General features: G+C 36.5%; 1 protein-coding gene across 4 annotated transcripts in view; it reads right to left on the reverse strand.

The window, feature by feature from the left end:
- GPBP1 (GC-rich promoter binding protein 1) overlaps positions 1–17,759 on the reverse strand; it is an 83,808-nt gene that overhangs the window by 15,495 nt on the left and 50,554 nt on the right. For 3 of the 4 annotated variants that reach the window (XM_045999103.1, XM_045999102.1, XM_045999104.1), the window contains exons 4-9: positions 16,469–16,592; positions 16,122–16,345; positions 11,808–11,874; positions 10,697–10,756; positions 2,224–2,408; positions 1,483–1,623 (exon numbers count right to left, since the gene is read on the reverse strand). In XM_045999103.1, the coding sequence (XP_045855059.1) occupies positions 1,483–1,623; positions 2,224–2,408; positions 10,697–10,756; positions 11,808–11,874; positions 16,122–16,345; positions 16,469–16,592 (801 nt within the window). The remainder of the gene's footprint in view (positions 1–1,482; positions 1,624–2,223; positions 2,409–10,696; positions 10,757–11,807; positions 11,875–16,121; positions 16,346–16,468; positions 16,593–17,759) is intronic. The other variant, XM_045999105.1, reaches the window with a different exon arrangement.

The following is a 17,759-nucleotide window of genomic DNA, read 5'->3' on the forward strand; positions in this document are numbered from 1 at the left end:
TGGGATGGAGCCCCGCATCGGGCTCTCTGCTTGGCAGGGAGCCTGCTTCCTCCTCTCTCTCTGCCTGCCTCTCTGCCTAGTTGTGATTTCTGTCAAAGAAATAAAAAATTAAAAAAAAAAAAAAAAAAGGATTTTGTTTATTTATTTGACAGACAGAGATCAAAGTAGGCAGAGAGGCAGGCAGAAAGAGAGGAGGAAGCAGGCTCCCCACTGAGCAGGGAACCTGATGTGAGGCTCGATCCCAGGACCCTGGGATCATGACCCGAGCTAAAGGCAGAGGCTTTAACCCACCGAGCCTACCCAGGCGCCCCCAAAGAATTTTCTTTAAAAAAATTCTTTTTCTTATCCCATAAAACAATTAAGGTTTGATATTATTAACAACTATTATTCTAAATTAAAAGCTTAAATATAATTTTAATAAAACAAAACCCAAACCTATTTAAATATGCCCATAATACATGAGTGGTTTTTAAATCTGTGTTCCACAGAGTTCTAAGGTTCTAATAACTCCAATAAAATCTATTTTATAATTATTTATAAAGAGATACACAGAGAGTTTATCAGGTAGGATTTCACCAAGGAAAATGATGGTGGTAGGGCAGGAGGGAGATGGGGAGGGACATGTACTGGAGTTCTTTGTTTTTGGTGTTTTGTTTTAATAGTGGAATACAACAGAAAACAGAATGTTAAAATCTTTGTCACAGAGATTTTTAGCCAAGGAAAACTACCATAATGTGTGTTGGCAATAATGTCCACAGACCATAAGGAATCTATTACCAGCTGAGAAAGCTGGTCCTCTCATCCCAGTTCTAATTTTCTAAATTTACTGGTTTACTAAAAACCAGTAAATGAGAGGCTTCGATGTTCCAATACAGTACACAGAGCAATTTACAGTGGATCAACATAGAAACAAATGTCTTTTGACCCTGAACTAACTGGGGAAGTCCCTGGTCTAGAAGCTTCAGAAACTTCGTCAAATGACAAAGAGATACTTAAGCTACCTGGCATTCAAAGTCCATAAAATATGCATCTTTCCCTTCCTCTTCTCTCTGGTCCCTTGAGTGTTAACATTAATAAAATGTCCATCATCCCCAAAAGATTGTATGATACAAATCCTCATTTTCAGTCAAGATTCAATCTTACAGCATAGCATTAACTATCACAGATGTCAAAATTCAAATTGTCGTGATTATTTTAAAAATCTGTGCTTGTGGCTGATTGTTAAGTGGGCATTTCATTGTATTATTTTCCCTACATTTTAGGATACCTGTGAATTTTGTTTTAAAATATTTGAATTATTCGTACTTAAAGTGCAAAAACGATTAGCAGAGAGCAAAGTATCTGAACCAAGTCTTCTGAAAGAACGGAAAAATCTCATTTTAATGTATTTATTTAATGAATCTATACCTTCTGTCCACTGTTAATTTAATTATCATGATTAAAGTATGCTGCATTCCTCGGGAATAATTTCAGATGACATACCTCTTTCACTGAAGTTGTTGATGGACTAAAATTCTTGGCAGCTGATTTAAAAGCATTGAAGTTGCCAACGCCGTATGTAGACTCATGAGGGTAAGAAGTCCCAACTTTATTTTCTTTAGTTTGGCTTTTCCATTGTGTAGGCTAAAGAAAAACATACAAACATTAATGTGTTTCAAAAACAGCTTATACGGAAAATAACAAAGTGAACCCTATTAAAAAAAAGACTACATGCAACTCATAAAACAATTTTTGTATTACATCTTAATCATTCCTACATATTTCTCTTTTTATCTTTTTCTACAAATAAAATCAAAGCCTGGCATTGAGATAAAAACATCTGGCTGCACTGCTACTTTTTCAAAGTTTTATTAACCTAAAGTTAGGTTTGCTTTGTCTGTTATCAGTAAAACACAAGTGGGAGCACAAAAAAACCTAAAACTAAACACCAAGGAAACAGCACTATATATTATTAAGTACATATATCATAGATTTATCTGGCAACACAAAATTTTAGATTTCATTTACTACTAGTGAAACAAGAAACATATACATGGACAAACACACACATCATTTAAAAGGTAACTAAAATTAATGACACACAATGAGCCAACTCTTTTCACTTGAAGTAAGTACCCCACCAACAACCCCCTCACTTTGGTGTAAAATTTTTAACATCCTTTTCCTAAAGTAACTCAACTGGTACCAACTTAAAACTTGCATTTTTAACAATTCAGAACTTACTTTTGTAGGTGGAGCAGCAGGTTTAGGGACTAAGCCTTTATAAACACTTGGACCAGTCCCGTTCTTAACTGGTTGTGACTGAAGATTTCCTACCACTGGGAATCCAGATAGCTGTAAGTCTTTTGTATTACCTTTCTTAATGACCAGCATCCTTGGCGCTCTAGATTTAGGATTCGGAGGATATTCTGCATAAATAAAGCACGAGCAAGAGTTACACACATAAAATTAAACCACCAAAAAAAACAACATATTCCAAAAACCTTGATTATGTTTAAAAATAATAGCTGCTGCCTGGGTAAAATAATTAAGCTAAATAAGTATGAGCTATATTCCTGTTTCAGAAATAAAGCTATAACATAATCAAACAGAATATAGCAAGAATTGAGCAATGTCAAGTAACAGATGATTTCAGCTCAAGAGTGGCCTCATATGTTAACTATGACTAAAACAAAATTAATGTACACTCTAACATATTTTAAATTTTTTTAAATGCAAATTTCACCCTAGTTGCACCTAAGACTTGGGAGATAAAGTATATTATATTTTGCCTTCTCTATTTTAAAAAGACATTTTTCCTAATTCTTTCTCATTCTTATCTCACTCATATAGTCATTATCAATAAACAAGGAACTATAGTCCCTCTATTTCTAAATTTCTACTAATGTTATGACTAACAGAAAACAGAATTCTATTTTCACAATACCAAGTCCTTCAAATATTTATTGGCCACCTAACTACAATGAAAGTATTATGCAAAAGTTACAGGGCAATGAATTCAATCCTTCTGAAGCTAGTACTAGGGAAAATAGCTGCTAACTCAAAGCTTTTTCTCAAGAAAACTGCAGCTGTTAAAATATGAAAAACTGCCCACAAAGTTTAGTTTATACATACCCCTAGAGTTCAGTTAGTGTAGGTGTTACATGTGAGCATGTTCACAATTACTGTGGTGAAGTATGTCTTTCCTCCCTTAGAAAAATTCTCAAAGTATCAGTTTCATAGTTGGAGAGCTTAGAGTAAAAGAATGAACTTAAGGGGAGAAAGTTAAGAAAATCTAAATCAAAATTACCATAATATATTAAGTAAGACAGATCCTGTGAGATGTTGAGTTGCCTACATGTTTGTGAGGATACCCAACCTCAAACTAAACCAAACTTCCTACTAAATTACCTCAAAAATTAAACTACACAGGGATTAGTAAGGACACGAAGGTACTTCAAAGCTCATCTGAGGCTTCAAAATCCTCAAAATATACAGCTGGTATGATACTTCATTTATTTTAATGGTTAAATATAAAAGAACAAGGACAAGAGCAAAGAGCAAATCTTCCCATAGGTAAAACACATGGCTCACCTACTAAGGCAAACATTCCAACTTCCTGGAGGCCTTAAAAGGCCTAAGAAATAAAGGCTAAGAAAGAAATCTTCAGGCACACAACATAGAAATTAACTTAGCAATATACAGCTTTTCTAAAGAACATACGCAATTAAAGCAACAAAACAAATTAAGAATAAAGATCTCAAACAGGTGAATCCAGAATGCTAAAAATAACACTAAATAATTTAAATTTTGCAATTACTGCTTCCAGTAAATACATGATGACAGTGTGAATTAAACTGTTAAAAAAAAAAAAAAAAGATTAGCAAAACCTAAAATTCAAATTTAGGAGAAATTCTTAACAGCCTGGTACTCAAACTCTAAATTAAATTAAACTTGGGGGGGCGCCTCAGTGGCTCAGTGGGTTAAGCCTCTGCCTTTGGCCCAGGTTATAATCCCAGGATCCTGGGATCGAACCCCACATCGAACCCCACATCGGGCTCGTTGCTCAGCAGGGATCCTGCTTCCCACCCCGCCTGCCTCTCTGCCTACTTGTGATCTCTGTCTGTCAAATAAACAAATAAAATCTTTAAATAAATAAATAAATAAAACTCGGAATCAGGAATGAATGGTGCTAGAAAATGCAAAAGGTATGAAAGTTTCCAAGATCTTAGAGAAATTCAAGTGTTGAAGCAAAGGACACTTCTATCAGTACACTGCAAATAAAAAAATTCAAACATGCTGAAAAGCACTTTCCAGTTCAATAGGCCCCATTAAGCACACATTTATCTTTACCTTATAAGCAGGTCCTTATGTTAAAATTACTATAATGAAGGAAGAAAACAAATACAACAGGAAAAGGGTCATCTGCAAGGGGTGATGTCAACCCACACTTCCACAGAAATAAGTAAAGAAAAAAACTTTAGAGTATCCACAACAGAACCTAAATACTGAAGATGGGACTAAGCAACCTTACAAAATCTTGGATTATAAACAGGACTTGAAAAAACCATCATGGCAGAGGGCAGAAGTGAAAATATGTTCAAAGATCAATCACTAAGAAAAGATCCCTACTAAGGAAAACCTAAACAATATACCACAGGCAGAAGGAAAATGATCCCACATGGAAGGCTGAATGTTCAAGGGGAAAAAAAAATTTGTGCATAAACAATCAAAATTAAAAGGTCAAAGAGAAAGAGAATAGATAAGCAAACAGGTATATTATCTTTAAGCCTCAACGTAGTTCCTGACTACAAAATTCACTTCCCTAAACTTAGATTCTTACACATCTAGAGCAGGAAATATTCTGGATTCCTCCTCGAAAAGGCCTTCGGTCCAAAGGTAGAATACACTATTAAAAAAAAAACGTGAAGGGATGCCTGACTGGCTTAGATAGTAGAGCTCGCAACTCTTGATCTCAGAGTCCTGAGTTCAAGCCCCACATCAGGTGTGAAGCCTATTTAAGGGGGAAAAGGGGAAAGGAGAAGAAAAGTGAAGCCTAAGAAATAAATCACAGAAGGCCAAGTAACAAAGTAAAAGATGATAAAGGTACCTGAAGTAAGATGATAGGGTTTGGGAGGGAAAAGAAATAGACACATTGTTAATGCACTGATTGGACGTTCTCATTCAATTATTATAGTACAGGTTAAGAACACATACTTTGTACCAAATTTATAGAATCTTGCTCCAATCTTATGAACTCTCTCATCTATAAAATGAAAAACAGTTCCTGTCATAGAGTTACTGTGAAGTTTTTACAAAAATACTAGAAAAAATGTCCTAAAAAGTCAAATGCTATCCCCATTACAATACGCTTCCAATTACATTTCAATACTGTATCAAATTTCAGACTGATTTAACATTATGGAGAAAAACTGTGACAGAAATAAACATAATACAGACTAACTTGTGTCCTATGCAACGGTCCTGAATAAAGAGAGCCCGACATTTAAAAACAAGAAAGTTGGGGCGCCTGGGTGGCTCAGTCAGTTAAGCACCCAACCCTTGATTTCAGTTCAGGTCATGATCTCAGGGTCCTGAGACAGAGCCCCTCATCAGGCTTCAAGTCTGCTTGAGATTCTCTCCTTCTCCCCACCTACAGGCTCTCTCTCAAAATAAATAAATAAAAATAAAAATGAGAACATGTTAATAGCAATCATATCATAAAAGTAATGTGAAGGGTGATGACAGCACTAACTGCCAAACTTAATTCCAGTCATTTATATTCACTTTGTATTACAGTTGACCCTTGAATAACAAGGTCTGAACTGCACCTATATGTCCACCTATATGCAGGTTTTCTTAATGTTTTCTTTTCTCCAACGAACTTAAAGAATATATAATACATGTGGGTGCCTGGGTGGCTTAGAGTCGGTTGGCACCTGCGTTCGGCTCAGGTCATGATCCCAGGGTTCTGAGATGGAGTCCCACACTGGGCTCCCTGCTCAGCAGGGAGTCTGCTTCTCCCTCTGACCCTCCCCCCTCTCGTGCTCTCTCTCTTTCACTCTCTAAAATAAGTGAATAAAATTTAAAAAAAAAAAAGGATTTATAATACATGTAATATACAAAATATGTGTTAATCGACCGTGCTAAGAGTATAAGGCTTCCAAACAACAATTAACTATTAGAAGTTTGGGGGGGGGGGTTAAAAGTTATACATGGATTTTCAACTGAGGGGGGAGGGGGCATCAAGGCCCCCAACTCTTGCACTGTTCAAAGGTCAAATGTTCATCTGTTCAGATTCTCTCTACAAATTCTCCTGATATACATCTTCCAAGTACTGAAGCTGTTGGATTCAAACAGTATCCAATGTTTCCTTCTATACTTTCTTCATTTACTTTGTCAACTGGTAAACTATATGAAAAAACCCAAACTGCTTATTATTTAAAAGACAAAACTTACGTACTGGTGAAAGACTTTAGCACTTAAAAAAAAAACCAAAACTAGAAAGTAAGTCATCTCAGGGACTTTCTTCTACATGACCTTATTATCTCAAGCTCATATAAGCAGGTATTCTCTTTTAAATATAAGTTTAAAACACCTGGAGGCAGAGCTAGTGGGTGGCTCAGTCGTTAGTCATCCACCTTTAGTTCAGGTCATGATGCTGGAGTCCTAGGATAGAACCCCAAGGCAGACTTCCTGCTCAGCAGGGAGTCTGCATCTCCCTCTGTCCCTCACCCTTCTCTCTTGCTCTCTCCCCCTTCTCTCAAATAAATAAAATCTTTAAAATAAATAAATAAATAAAAATAAAAAACACCTGAATACAATACAACAAATATTGGCTTAAGATTTTCATACCATCATTTTCCACTATCCTCACAAACTGTAATCTGACAAAAACGGACCTTAAATATCCTTTTATTATCTTGTTATTTATGCTCTCCCAAGATCTATGAGTATAATAGTCTTTTTCCTTAAATACAAAGTCAATGGTGGGAGGAGGACTAGCTCAATTCTTTGGAGAAAGAGTTATAATTAAAATAGTGCTATCTGGGGCGCCTGGGTGGCTCAGTGGGTTAAGCCGCTGCCTTCGGCTCAGGTCATGATCTCAGGGTCCTGGGATCGAGTCCCACATCGGGCTCTCTGCTCAGCAGGGAGCCTGCTTCCCTCTCTCTCTCTCTCTGCCTGCCTCTCTGCCTACTTGTGATCTCTCTCTGTCACATAAATAAAATCTTTAAAAAAAAAAAAAGTGCTATCTGTAGGACAAAATAATTTGGAAACGTGTACAGTTAAGAGAGGACATCTCAATTTTTCATCCTCTTTCACTACTCTCCATGTAGGTATCTTGTATAGATTTTCTGATTCAGTCTATTCTTTGATCTCTCACTTAGAAATTCCTCTTGGCGGGGTGCCTGGGTGGTTCAGTGGGTTGAGCCTCTGCCTTGGGCTCAGGTCATGACCCCAGGGTCCGGGGATGGAGCCCCGCATCGGGCTCTCTGCTCATCGGGGGAGCCTGCTTCCTTCCCCCTCTGTCTGTCTGTTGCTCTGCCTACTCGTGGTCTCTGTCAAATGAATAAATAAAATATTTTTTTAAAAATTCCTTTTGCTTTTTAATAAATCTATTGGAATACGCACTGCTTACTAGATCTGAACATTACTTAGCTAATAGTCATTACACGTATAATGTGATCAAGGATTTTATACAATAGATTGATTTTACACAGTTTAAATATTTTATCCAATAATAACAATGCTTTTTTCATTACAAATTATTGTGATCATCCTCATCTCACAGAAAATTCACTCAGATTAAGTCATCTGCCCAAAGTCTAAATAACCATTAGGTAAAAGACCTAATGTTTGGATGCAGGTCTATCTGATTCAAAAGCAAATCTAGTGGAGAGAATAGAAATTAAAGTACGACTAGGCCAAATACTTCAAAATGTTTACCATCCCCAACTAAAAATACTACAAATAGGCCTATAACTAAATGTTCAGAATGAGAAGCCTGTTTTAAGTGCATACTACCAAATGAGGTCAAAGTCCACTGTTTCCTGATGCCAAGTTACTGATTTAGGTTCCTTCTTATCTTGATCTAAGAGAAGAGGCAATTTGGACAAGCAAAAGAGCCAAATGGGTGAATTACATGAGAATTAAATTTTCACACTAATCTGAAGAGGAAATTTAGTCACATAAGGCACAATAATACACAAATATCAAACTCAATCTGTACCACAGCCAATTAAGACAAATTCCTATTGTGAACACTAATTTTAATGCAGAAAAATCTGTTTCTGACTTATATAAATTGATGCTATTTTAAATCTTTTTGATTTTCAATTTTTTTAAATTTAATGTACAGGGGCGCCTGGGTGGCTCAGTGGGTTAAAGCCTCTGCCTTTCGCTCAGGTCATGATCCCAGGGTTCTAGGATTGAGCTAGGATTCGGGCTCTCTGCTTGGCAGGGAGCCTGCTTCCTCCTCTCTCTCTGCCTGCCTCTCTCCCCACTTGTGATCTCTGTCAAATAAATAAATAAAATCTTTAAAAAAAAAAATTTAATGTACGTATCTGATTTGATTTATAGTAATGTGAGTTTCGAACAAATGAGATTCATTAACTTATAATTTATGCCAAGAGTAGGGGTATGGTGTTTTACCTTAACAAGGTCCCCTACATTACTCACAATTCTCAAAAGAGTATTTCTAACTCTGACCCAATGAAATTTATTTCTGTCAAAATGTCTAATAAAATCTTACTAATTTTCCCTTCTCAACCTTGAACATACATTGCAATACCTTTTTCTTCTTGCTGTTACAGTTTAACAACTATTCTCATATAAAATATTACTGGAAAAGTGGAGCCATTTCCACACAGAAACTACCAACAAAATGCTTTTACAAAGAAATTCAAGAAGGATTATTCCTTTCTCTTAATTCTATTTACAAAGTTCATTAAAAAGAAAAATAGGGGCGCCTGGGTGGCTCAGTGGGTTAAAGCCTCTGCCTTCGGCCCAGGTCATGATCCCAGGGTCCTGGGATCTAGCCCTGTATCGGGCTCTCTGCTCAGCGGGGAGCCTGCTTCCTCCTCTCTCTCTGCCTGCTTCTCTGTGATCTCTGTCAAATAAATAAATAAAATCTTTAAAAAAAAAAAAAAAGAAAGAAAGAAAAAGAAAACTTACTGGTGGTCATCATGATCTAACTCAATATAATCATGTCACCCAATCTGATGCTTTCGGCTAATATCACTGGAATTCTCTAAAATTCCATCACAGATTTTTATACTTATTATATAGAAAATAACCTGTCTTAAGAAATAGTCACTAATTTGCTTTTAGAAAGCTAAGCAAATAAAAATGCTTAAAAATGAACCTTGGTACTCTTAAGTAGCGTTAACAAATATGAGCAAAATTCAGGAAAGATCAAGTTACCAAGGAACAGATACAAAAATAAACGCTGGGCGGAAACAAGACTATGCTTCAGTAAATTACTAGTGAATGAAATTTTTCATTATTTAGTAACTAAGTACTAAATGTTAGCCTCTGCCAGTAATATATTGCTGACATAACTCATCAACACAAAAATAGCCAGTAGGACCTCTGAAAACACACAAATCAACAGTCACAAATTGTGTCTCAAACAGCACACAAATACACATCATTTTTTCTCTTTCTCACCTCCCAAATAAATCAGTCACACAACTTAATTTTTTAAAATTGTCACAGGCACACTCAAGTACCTTTTTCTTTTAGTTTTAAATTAATAAGAACCTAGAGATAGATTAATTTAGTAAGCATTAATCTTAGGCACCTAACAACGGTGATCCTAATTAAGATCAAAACAATAAAGTCACAGATAAAAGCTACATGAAGGTGTTTCCAAAAAAGCTAATTAATTTCTAAGTAGAATTAAACTTATGTAACTGTATTTTAAGCAAGATAATTACTTTCCCTCAAGGTGGATTTTTTTTTTCCCCAGTTGGGATACTGTTTACTCTTGCAATTTCTGATCTACGAAAGGACAGTTTCAGGGACAAACTAGTTTGTTTTTTTATTACATATTACATTCCGTTATTAAATTTTTACTTACCTGGAAGGAAGTAGCACTAGAAAAGTTCTATTGAAGTCTTTCCTAAAATTCTCTCATGTCTTCCTCAGGAACATTGTTATTTTAAATGTTGCAATGGGGAAACAGTATTGGGGAACCCAGGGGGGAAGTGAGAAAGGAGTAGTCAAGTGTAATACAATGAAAACATCATTGTATTCTATGGGAAGTACTGGGAATTTAACAGTTGATCAAGCCACAATTAACCATTTTCTTTTTTCTAATGCAGACACACTTCTTAGTTTACCTAAGGCACAGTAAAGAGTACATCTTCCTTTTAAACATCTTTTCAACTAGTGCTCAAAATCCTTAGAACAAACCCTGAAACAGTAGAACCAAAATCTTTATATTAATACATTTTATTCTCAATATTTTCAAAGATGTATTTGCCTTTAAATCATTTCTAAATTATTAAATTAACCAAGGATCAGTACCAATCGTTATCTACAGGTAGTTTTATATGACAAATGCTCACTGACATTGATTTTTTATTTACTTTCATTCTAATCAAATCCAAATTATTCCTAATTTCTTAGAGATTCTATTTAACACCTTCCAGGTGGTTCTATATTCTTAAGCAATCAGCTGTTCCCAGAAAAACTGAATAATAAGGAAACATACCTAAGAGAGGAGCTTGGGAGATTTTTTTGGTTGGGTATGTGTGTGTCTGGGCGTGTAGGCCTGGGGAGAGTGGTAGAAATACTAATTTGCAATACAGAAAAAACAATGCCATTCACATGGTTCTAACAAAAGTGTCCTGCCACCCCCACCCCCACCCTCAAAAAGCCCTTAAATAAATCGGGAGATTAAAAGAAAACAAAGTAACTCCCCAGAGTATAACCCCATAAATACAATAAAGAACAGCAGAGGAAGTGGCAAAGTTTAAAATAATGCCTTCGTCATTAGGACTAGTATGCTATCACAAGCCACAATCCTTTTGTTTTGGTAAGTTGATAATTTTCAATAGGAAAATACAAATGAACATGTGTATAAGTTCCAAAGTGGATTCATCACCTTTGAATTTGGCATCAAATAATTAATTTTTCAGATCAAATCTTCATATTTAAAATTTTTCCATTATTTTAAACTTCACTTGAAACTTTAAAAAGCTGTCTGATTTATACTATGAGTGCAGTTTAATCTTCTTTAAGATGCTATCAAATTAAACTCATCAGTTTTAATGAAAAGGGAGTTATTACCCAAAAAATGTCATTAAGCTTTGACAATCAAAAAGGCAAATAATTTCAAACAGATTAGTTCCATAGGCAAATTTATACAATTATTTAATACTCTCTATGTATAACCATTTTCTTAAGTAAAAAGATTAATTTTATGTCACACGATTAGAAGTACTTATCTTTCCAGTTAAGTAAGTTTTCAACTGTGAAAAACTAAAAATTAATTTAAACTAAGTTTTTTGTTTCCTTAGATTATCAGGCTGCTCTTGAAATGACATTGATTACATTAACTTACAACCCTTAAAAAGAAAAACTAAACTCACGAGTATACTTCATGGTACTAATATGTGCAAATCAAGTATTTCAAATCAAACTCTTTCTATCTCAGTATCTTGTTTGTAAAAGATTAAGTGCTACCTTTTTATGTAGCTGAGCACTCAAAAACATATTTAAAAGAGTAACTTAATTCTGGCCTATATATTTTTAAAACACAAAAAAGGAAAACCTGCAAGTAACATTTTATACCCCTCAAAGATAGATTAAAAATCACTTACCCCATACACCCGCAGCTAAAGATTTATTCTGATTTGGTTCTCTCTCATATTCAGGATTTAAAGATGGCTGAAAGGAATCAGAATAAAAAGAATAAAACAAATAGTCACAATGCCCACATTTTTTTTCCTAAAGATTTTATTTATTTATTTGACAGAGACACAGCGAGAGAGGAAACACAAGCAGGGGAATTGAGAGAGGGAGAAGCAGGCTTCCTGCTGAGCACGACACTGAAGACACTTACAGACTGAGCCACCCAAGCTCCCCTCTGCCCACATATTTTAAAATTAAACCTTTTAGGGGCACCTGGGTGGCTTAGCTGGTTAAACATCTGCGCTGGGCTCAGGTTATGATCCCAGGGTTCTGGGATCCAGACCTATGTTAGGATCCCGCAGGGAGCCTGCCATCCCCAGCTTGGGCACGCACACTCTGCCAAATAAATAAATCTTTAAAAATAAATAAATATATAAACCTTATAAAAGTAATCTCAAAACCATACTGAAGGGGCACCTGGGTGGCTTTGTTGGTTGAGCAACCAACTCAGTTTCAACTTAGGTCATGATCTCATGGGTCCCAGGATGGAGCCCCACGAGGGCCCTAGCACTTACTTAGCAAGGAAGTCTGCCTGAGATTCTACCCGCCCCAGTCACTCTCCCCTCAGGCACACACTCAGCACATTCTCTCACATAAATTAATTAAAAACAAAAACAAAAAACTGGTATGCACAATCAACACTTAGCTATTAAAGACTATTCATAAACCTTACTTCCAGCTTACTCTGTTAACCATCAGAATGTTACTATCCTCACTTCTAGAGGGAAAACAAAGAAGTAATCTTTAATATTCTTATCCTTGGGGCACCTGGGTGGCTCAGTCAGTTAAGCGGCTACCTTCTGTTTGGGTCATGATCCCAGGGTCCTGAGGTCAAGCCCCGAATTGGGCTCCCTGCTGCTCCCTCTTCCCTCTGGCTTGTTCTCTCTCTCAAAGTATTTTTAAAAATAAATACATAAATATTCTTATCCTCAACTATCTGAAAAGAATGTGTGAATAAAAAAAAAAAAAAAAAAAAAAAAAAAACAGAGCAAACATAAGACAATGTGGTCTTTGCACCAACTAGAAAAATCATCCTCTCAGCCTAAGGTTAAGAGCAAGGAAGAGAAAACTCATACTACTCCCCAATACTTGTTAGGTTCTCATTGCTGGATGCATTAGTTAACACACTCAAAGCACAAATTTTTATTTCGACAAGTAATTCACAGAGTATTAAAAAACTGAGTTGAGCACTGAATGTGCTCTCTAAAACTAATTTTATAATCCTAAATTTCCAGTCAGATATTTTCCATATTACCTAGGAACACAGGCTGCCTTAAAGGTACTTAACATGCTGAATAAAAGGAATCCTAATGTGTTTTACTTACCCACAAAAGTGAACTATTAACACTGTTGACATTACTGTAAAGTCCCAAAAGAGTATGCATGCACACCAGTATGATTTCTTGATACAAACTAAATAAGGTTATCAGAAGACTTTGGTGGAAACTATAGGTGATTTCTAGAAAATACAGCATCAGAAATTACACTGTAAGTCTATCTATCTTAAGGGCTAGGATCACCATCTCCGAAGTGGGGGGTGAGACAGTAATGGCAGCAACAAGGTTTCACTGAGTGCATGCTGTGTGTCACAACCCTGTTTTGATTTACTGCATTATTCATTTAACCTTCGTAACACTGAGAGCATACTGTGATCCCTCCTTGTTTATTTATATTATAAAAATTCTATCTTATGGAAAAAATGAACCACCAAAATGGGAAGGCATAGCAATTCCAAAGTTACTTCATTATAGGACCTCTGAATATTATTTTGTTGTTCTCTTTCTCTGACCACTCCCCTGCCCAAATCCAATCTATCAAATTCTTTGACTCCCTTCTACCCTCCACCCAAACTACCATCAAAACATAACCAAAACATTATTTTCCTTAATCACAGCTACCCAAGTCAAGCCATCTCAACCACTTCCTAACTGGTCTCCCTGCTCTCCCTGTAATCCATTCAAGATCCAATAATGAAACAGTCTTCTAAAAAATTAAAATGAGATCAAATGATTTTTCCAAAAGGGCTTCCTCCTACTGCATCTGTAATTAAACTGAAAGTCCTTACCTTTATCTGCCAAAGTCCTAATAAATCAAAACCTCTTGCTACCTCTCTAACCTGGTTTAATAATCACGATCCATTACTGACTTAACTTTTATCCATTAAACATTACAAGCTCGCTCCCAACCTTAGTTAGGCCTTTGCACTAATTCTTCCTCTTCCTTCCAGTTTTAAACAAAGCTCACTCCTTAATAAGATCCCAGGTTAAATGTTACTTCCCTAGAGAAACCTCTCCTGACCTCCCAAAGTAGCCACCTAGTCACTTCTTATCTAAATTCTCTGCAAAATACTAATTACTTCTTTTAATGTCATGAACATATCTAATAGAATAGAAATTCAGTGAGATTAAGCAAGCACCTTGCTACCTTGTTCCATATACTGACAGCTGGATTCACAGAGCCACTCAAATAGATAGAGAATGAAAAATGAGTGTATATACAGAAAAATAAATTACCAGGGATGAATCAAAAAAATACTAGATAAATAAGATTTTACACTAGATCAATTTTTTATGCAACTGGAAAGTACAGTGTTTAGATAGCCACACAGTGAGACTTAAGAATAAGGAAATATTAAGAAAATTCTGTTTGACTAGTTTATACTTTTTTAAAAGATTTTATTTATTTATTTGAGAGAAAGAGAGACAGCACTAAGCCAGGGGAGGGGCAGAGAAACAGGCTCCCCACTAAGCAGGGAACCCAAAGTGGGACTTGATCCCAGGACTCTGGGATCATGGACCTGCACCAAAGACAGATGCTTAACAAGTCTGTTAAGTCACCCAGGCATCCAGTTCATACTTGTTTTTGAGAGTGGAATTAACATTTCTTACGGTTTGTTTTGTTTTTTGTTTTCAAAATTTTAGAGAGAGCACAGGCAGAGGGAGAGGGAGAGAGAAAAGCACAGTCGCCACTAAGCAATCACACCAACGTGGGTCTCAATTCCAGGACCCTGGGACTATGACCCAGGCCGAAAACAGACGCTCAACCGCTCAACCTCAATCAACTGAGCCACCCAGGCACCCCAAGAGTAGCGTTAACATTTCTAATTATATCGAACCTAGGCCAACAATTAGTTTGCCTTCTCTGACTATTAAGAAACTTTGGAATAAAGTACTTGAAAGATAAGGAGAGTTGTCGGGAATTAGGTTAGCAGTAATGTATGAATAATCAAGTATTTAAAAAGAGAGAGTCTAAACAAAACATACTGGTAAAATATTCTTTCCAGGGCCCCCGGGTGGCTCAGTGGGTTAAAGCCTCTGCCTTCGGCTCAGGTCATGATCCCAGGGTCCTGGGATCGAAGCCGGCATCAGGCTCTCTGCTCAGCAGGGAGCCTGCTTCCCTTCCTCCTCCTCTCTGCCTACTTGTGATCTCTGTCAAATAAATAAAATCTTTAAAAAAAAGAAAAAAATTCTTTCCAAAAGCTTTTTAGAATGAAAGTTTTTAAAAGATCTTACCATAAGATACAACACAGGAAAGTAGGAGGAGAGGGGAAAATTATATAAACAAAGAGCGTCACAAAAGTAAGGATTAAAAATAATTGAACGGGGGGGGGGCGGGGGGGCGGCGCAGGCTGGGAGGCTCTGTCAGTTGAGTATCTGACTCTCGATTTCAGCTCAGATAATTTATCCCAGGGATATGAGATCCAGCCCCCCATCAGACTCACAGTCTACAGGGAATCCACTTGAGATTTTCTCCCCTCAGCCCTTCTTCGCCTGCTCCTACTCAAGCATGCATGCACACACTCACTCTAAAATAAATAAATCTTTAAAAAATAAATAAAAATTTAAAAAATAAAAAAAAAAATAGGGGCGCCTGCGTGGCTCAGTGGGTTAAAGCCTCTGCCTTTGGCTCAGGTCATGATCTCAGTGTCCTTGGATAGAGCCCCGCATCAGGGTTTCTGCTCAGCAGGGAGACTGCTTCCCTCCTCTCTCTCTCTCTGCCTGCCTCTCTGCCTAGTTGTGATCTCTGTCTGTCAAATAAATAAATAAAAATAAAATTTAAAAAAATAAATAAAATAAAAATAAACAATTTAAAAAAATAATTGAACTTGTCTGGTGTAATTTCTATGAAGAACAAACCATAATGACAAAATCTCATGAGAAAGCCTTGATACTAAAATGGCACTTGCGGAAACCTCATTTGTATTAAAACTACAAGAAACTTACAAAATCCTCAGCCTCAAACTGTTTGCGTTCTCTTTTGTCTTCTTTCCGCCCAGTTTCATTGTCAGGTATGCTGTTCTCATGTAGTCCTTGGCTTTTTCCAGAATGGAAAATACTGCTACGAGAACGGGAACTTCCACCATGGTATCCCCCTCGATGATTTATGTTTTCAGTACCATTTCTTCCATGCATCCGCCATCCATTTTTTTCTTTCCTTCCAAAATTACCTTTATTTAATAATGGTAAAGTATTACAAATTCAAAGATGGTTTTGCTTAAATACTGAATCAATATCAACATTCTTAAAAGAACAAAATTATCCTTAAACTTTTATTTCTTAGCAAATTTTACCTCCATTAGGACGTCCAATACCAGAATCAAAGCCATCTGAAGAGTTGTGTCGTCGACGATTCACATCATAACGATTTTCTGTCCATGAGAAGTTTTCAGAATGCTTCTCAAAATTTATTGATGACTGAAACAAAGTAAGCCCACAGGTGAACATACATATAGAACCTGGCTTAATTTATTTCCAAAATTCTGAATGATTAAGAACATTCTGTAGTTACTTTCAATGCATTTGATAACTGGTAACTTATTAAGATAAATTCCACTGCTGGTTTATTTTGTCTAATGGAAATCATTCTGAATGAGCTTAACGACATCTACTTACCCAAAAACTTTAAAAGTAAAATGCCACTGTAAGGGAAACAAGGCAAACATAGTGTGCTTCTCTTACATAACAAAATGTAAAAACTCCGTTGATTTAAATAGCTCAAGGTTTTCTGTAGTATCAGAAAGTTACGGCAAATGAAGCTAAAATTCTAAGTTCTTCAGATTTATTTCCAAACTCCTCTTCCCCAAAACAAATGGTTTTTAAAAATTATCAAAATAATATATGGAGGCACCTAGCAGGCTCAGTCAGTCAGGCTCAGTCAGCAAGAGAGCAGGCAACTCTTGATCTCAGGGATCTAAGTTTGAGTCCCAGGCTGGATGGAGGGATTACTTATGAATAAAATCTTTAAAAAATAATAATAATAATATATAAAAACTATTTTTAGGGGCCCCTAGATGGCTCAGTTGGTTAAGCGTCTGCCTTCAGCTCAGGTCATGATCTCAGGGTCCTGGGATCAAGCCCTACCATTGTGTGGGGCCCCTGCTCAGCAGGGTTATCTGTCTGCTTCTCCCACTGCCTCTCCCCCCGGCCCTTGCTCATGCTCACTCACTCAAATAATCTTTTTTTTTCTTTTTAAGATTTTATGTATTTGTCAGAGAGAGGAGAGCAAGCAAGGGAGCCTGCACGCACACACCAACTAGGGAAGCGGCAGGCAGAGGGAGAGGGAGAAGAAGGCTCCTTGATAGGCAAGCAGCGCAACCACACGGGGCTCAATTCCAGACCCTGGAATCATAATCCGAGCTGAAGGCAGACACTTATTAACAGACTGAGCCACCCAGGTGTCCCTAAATAAAACCTTTTAATAAAATAAGTACATAAAGAACTCTTTAAAAATTAGCAATCTATAAAAACCGTGAAAGTTTTTATAACAACTTTTTATAAAGGTTGCTGCCCTTTCTCAGTATTAACCCATTAATCTGGTAAGATCATAATCAAAACTTCAAACCTTTTCTTAAAGTGCCCTGA

The sequence above is a fragment of the Meles meles genome, chromosome 3, assembly GCF_922984935.1.
Source record: "Meles meles chromosome 3, mMelMel3.1 paternal haplotype, whole genome shotgun sequence".
NCBI lineage: Eukaryota > Metazoa > Chordata > Mammalia > Carnivora > Mustelidae > Meles > Meles meles.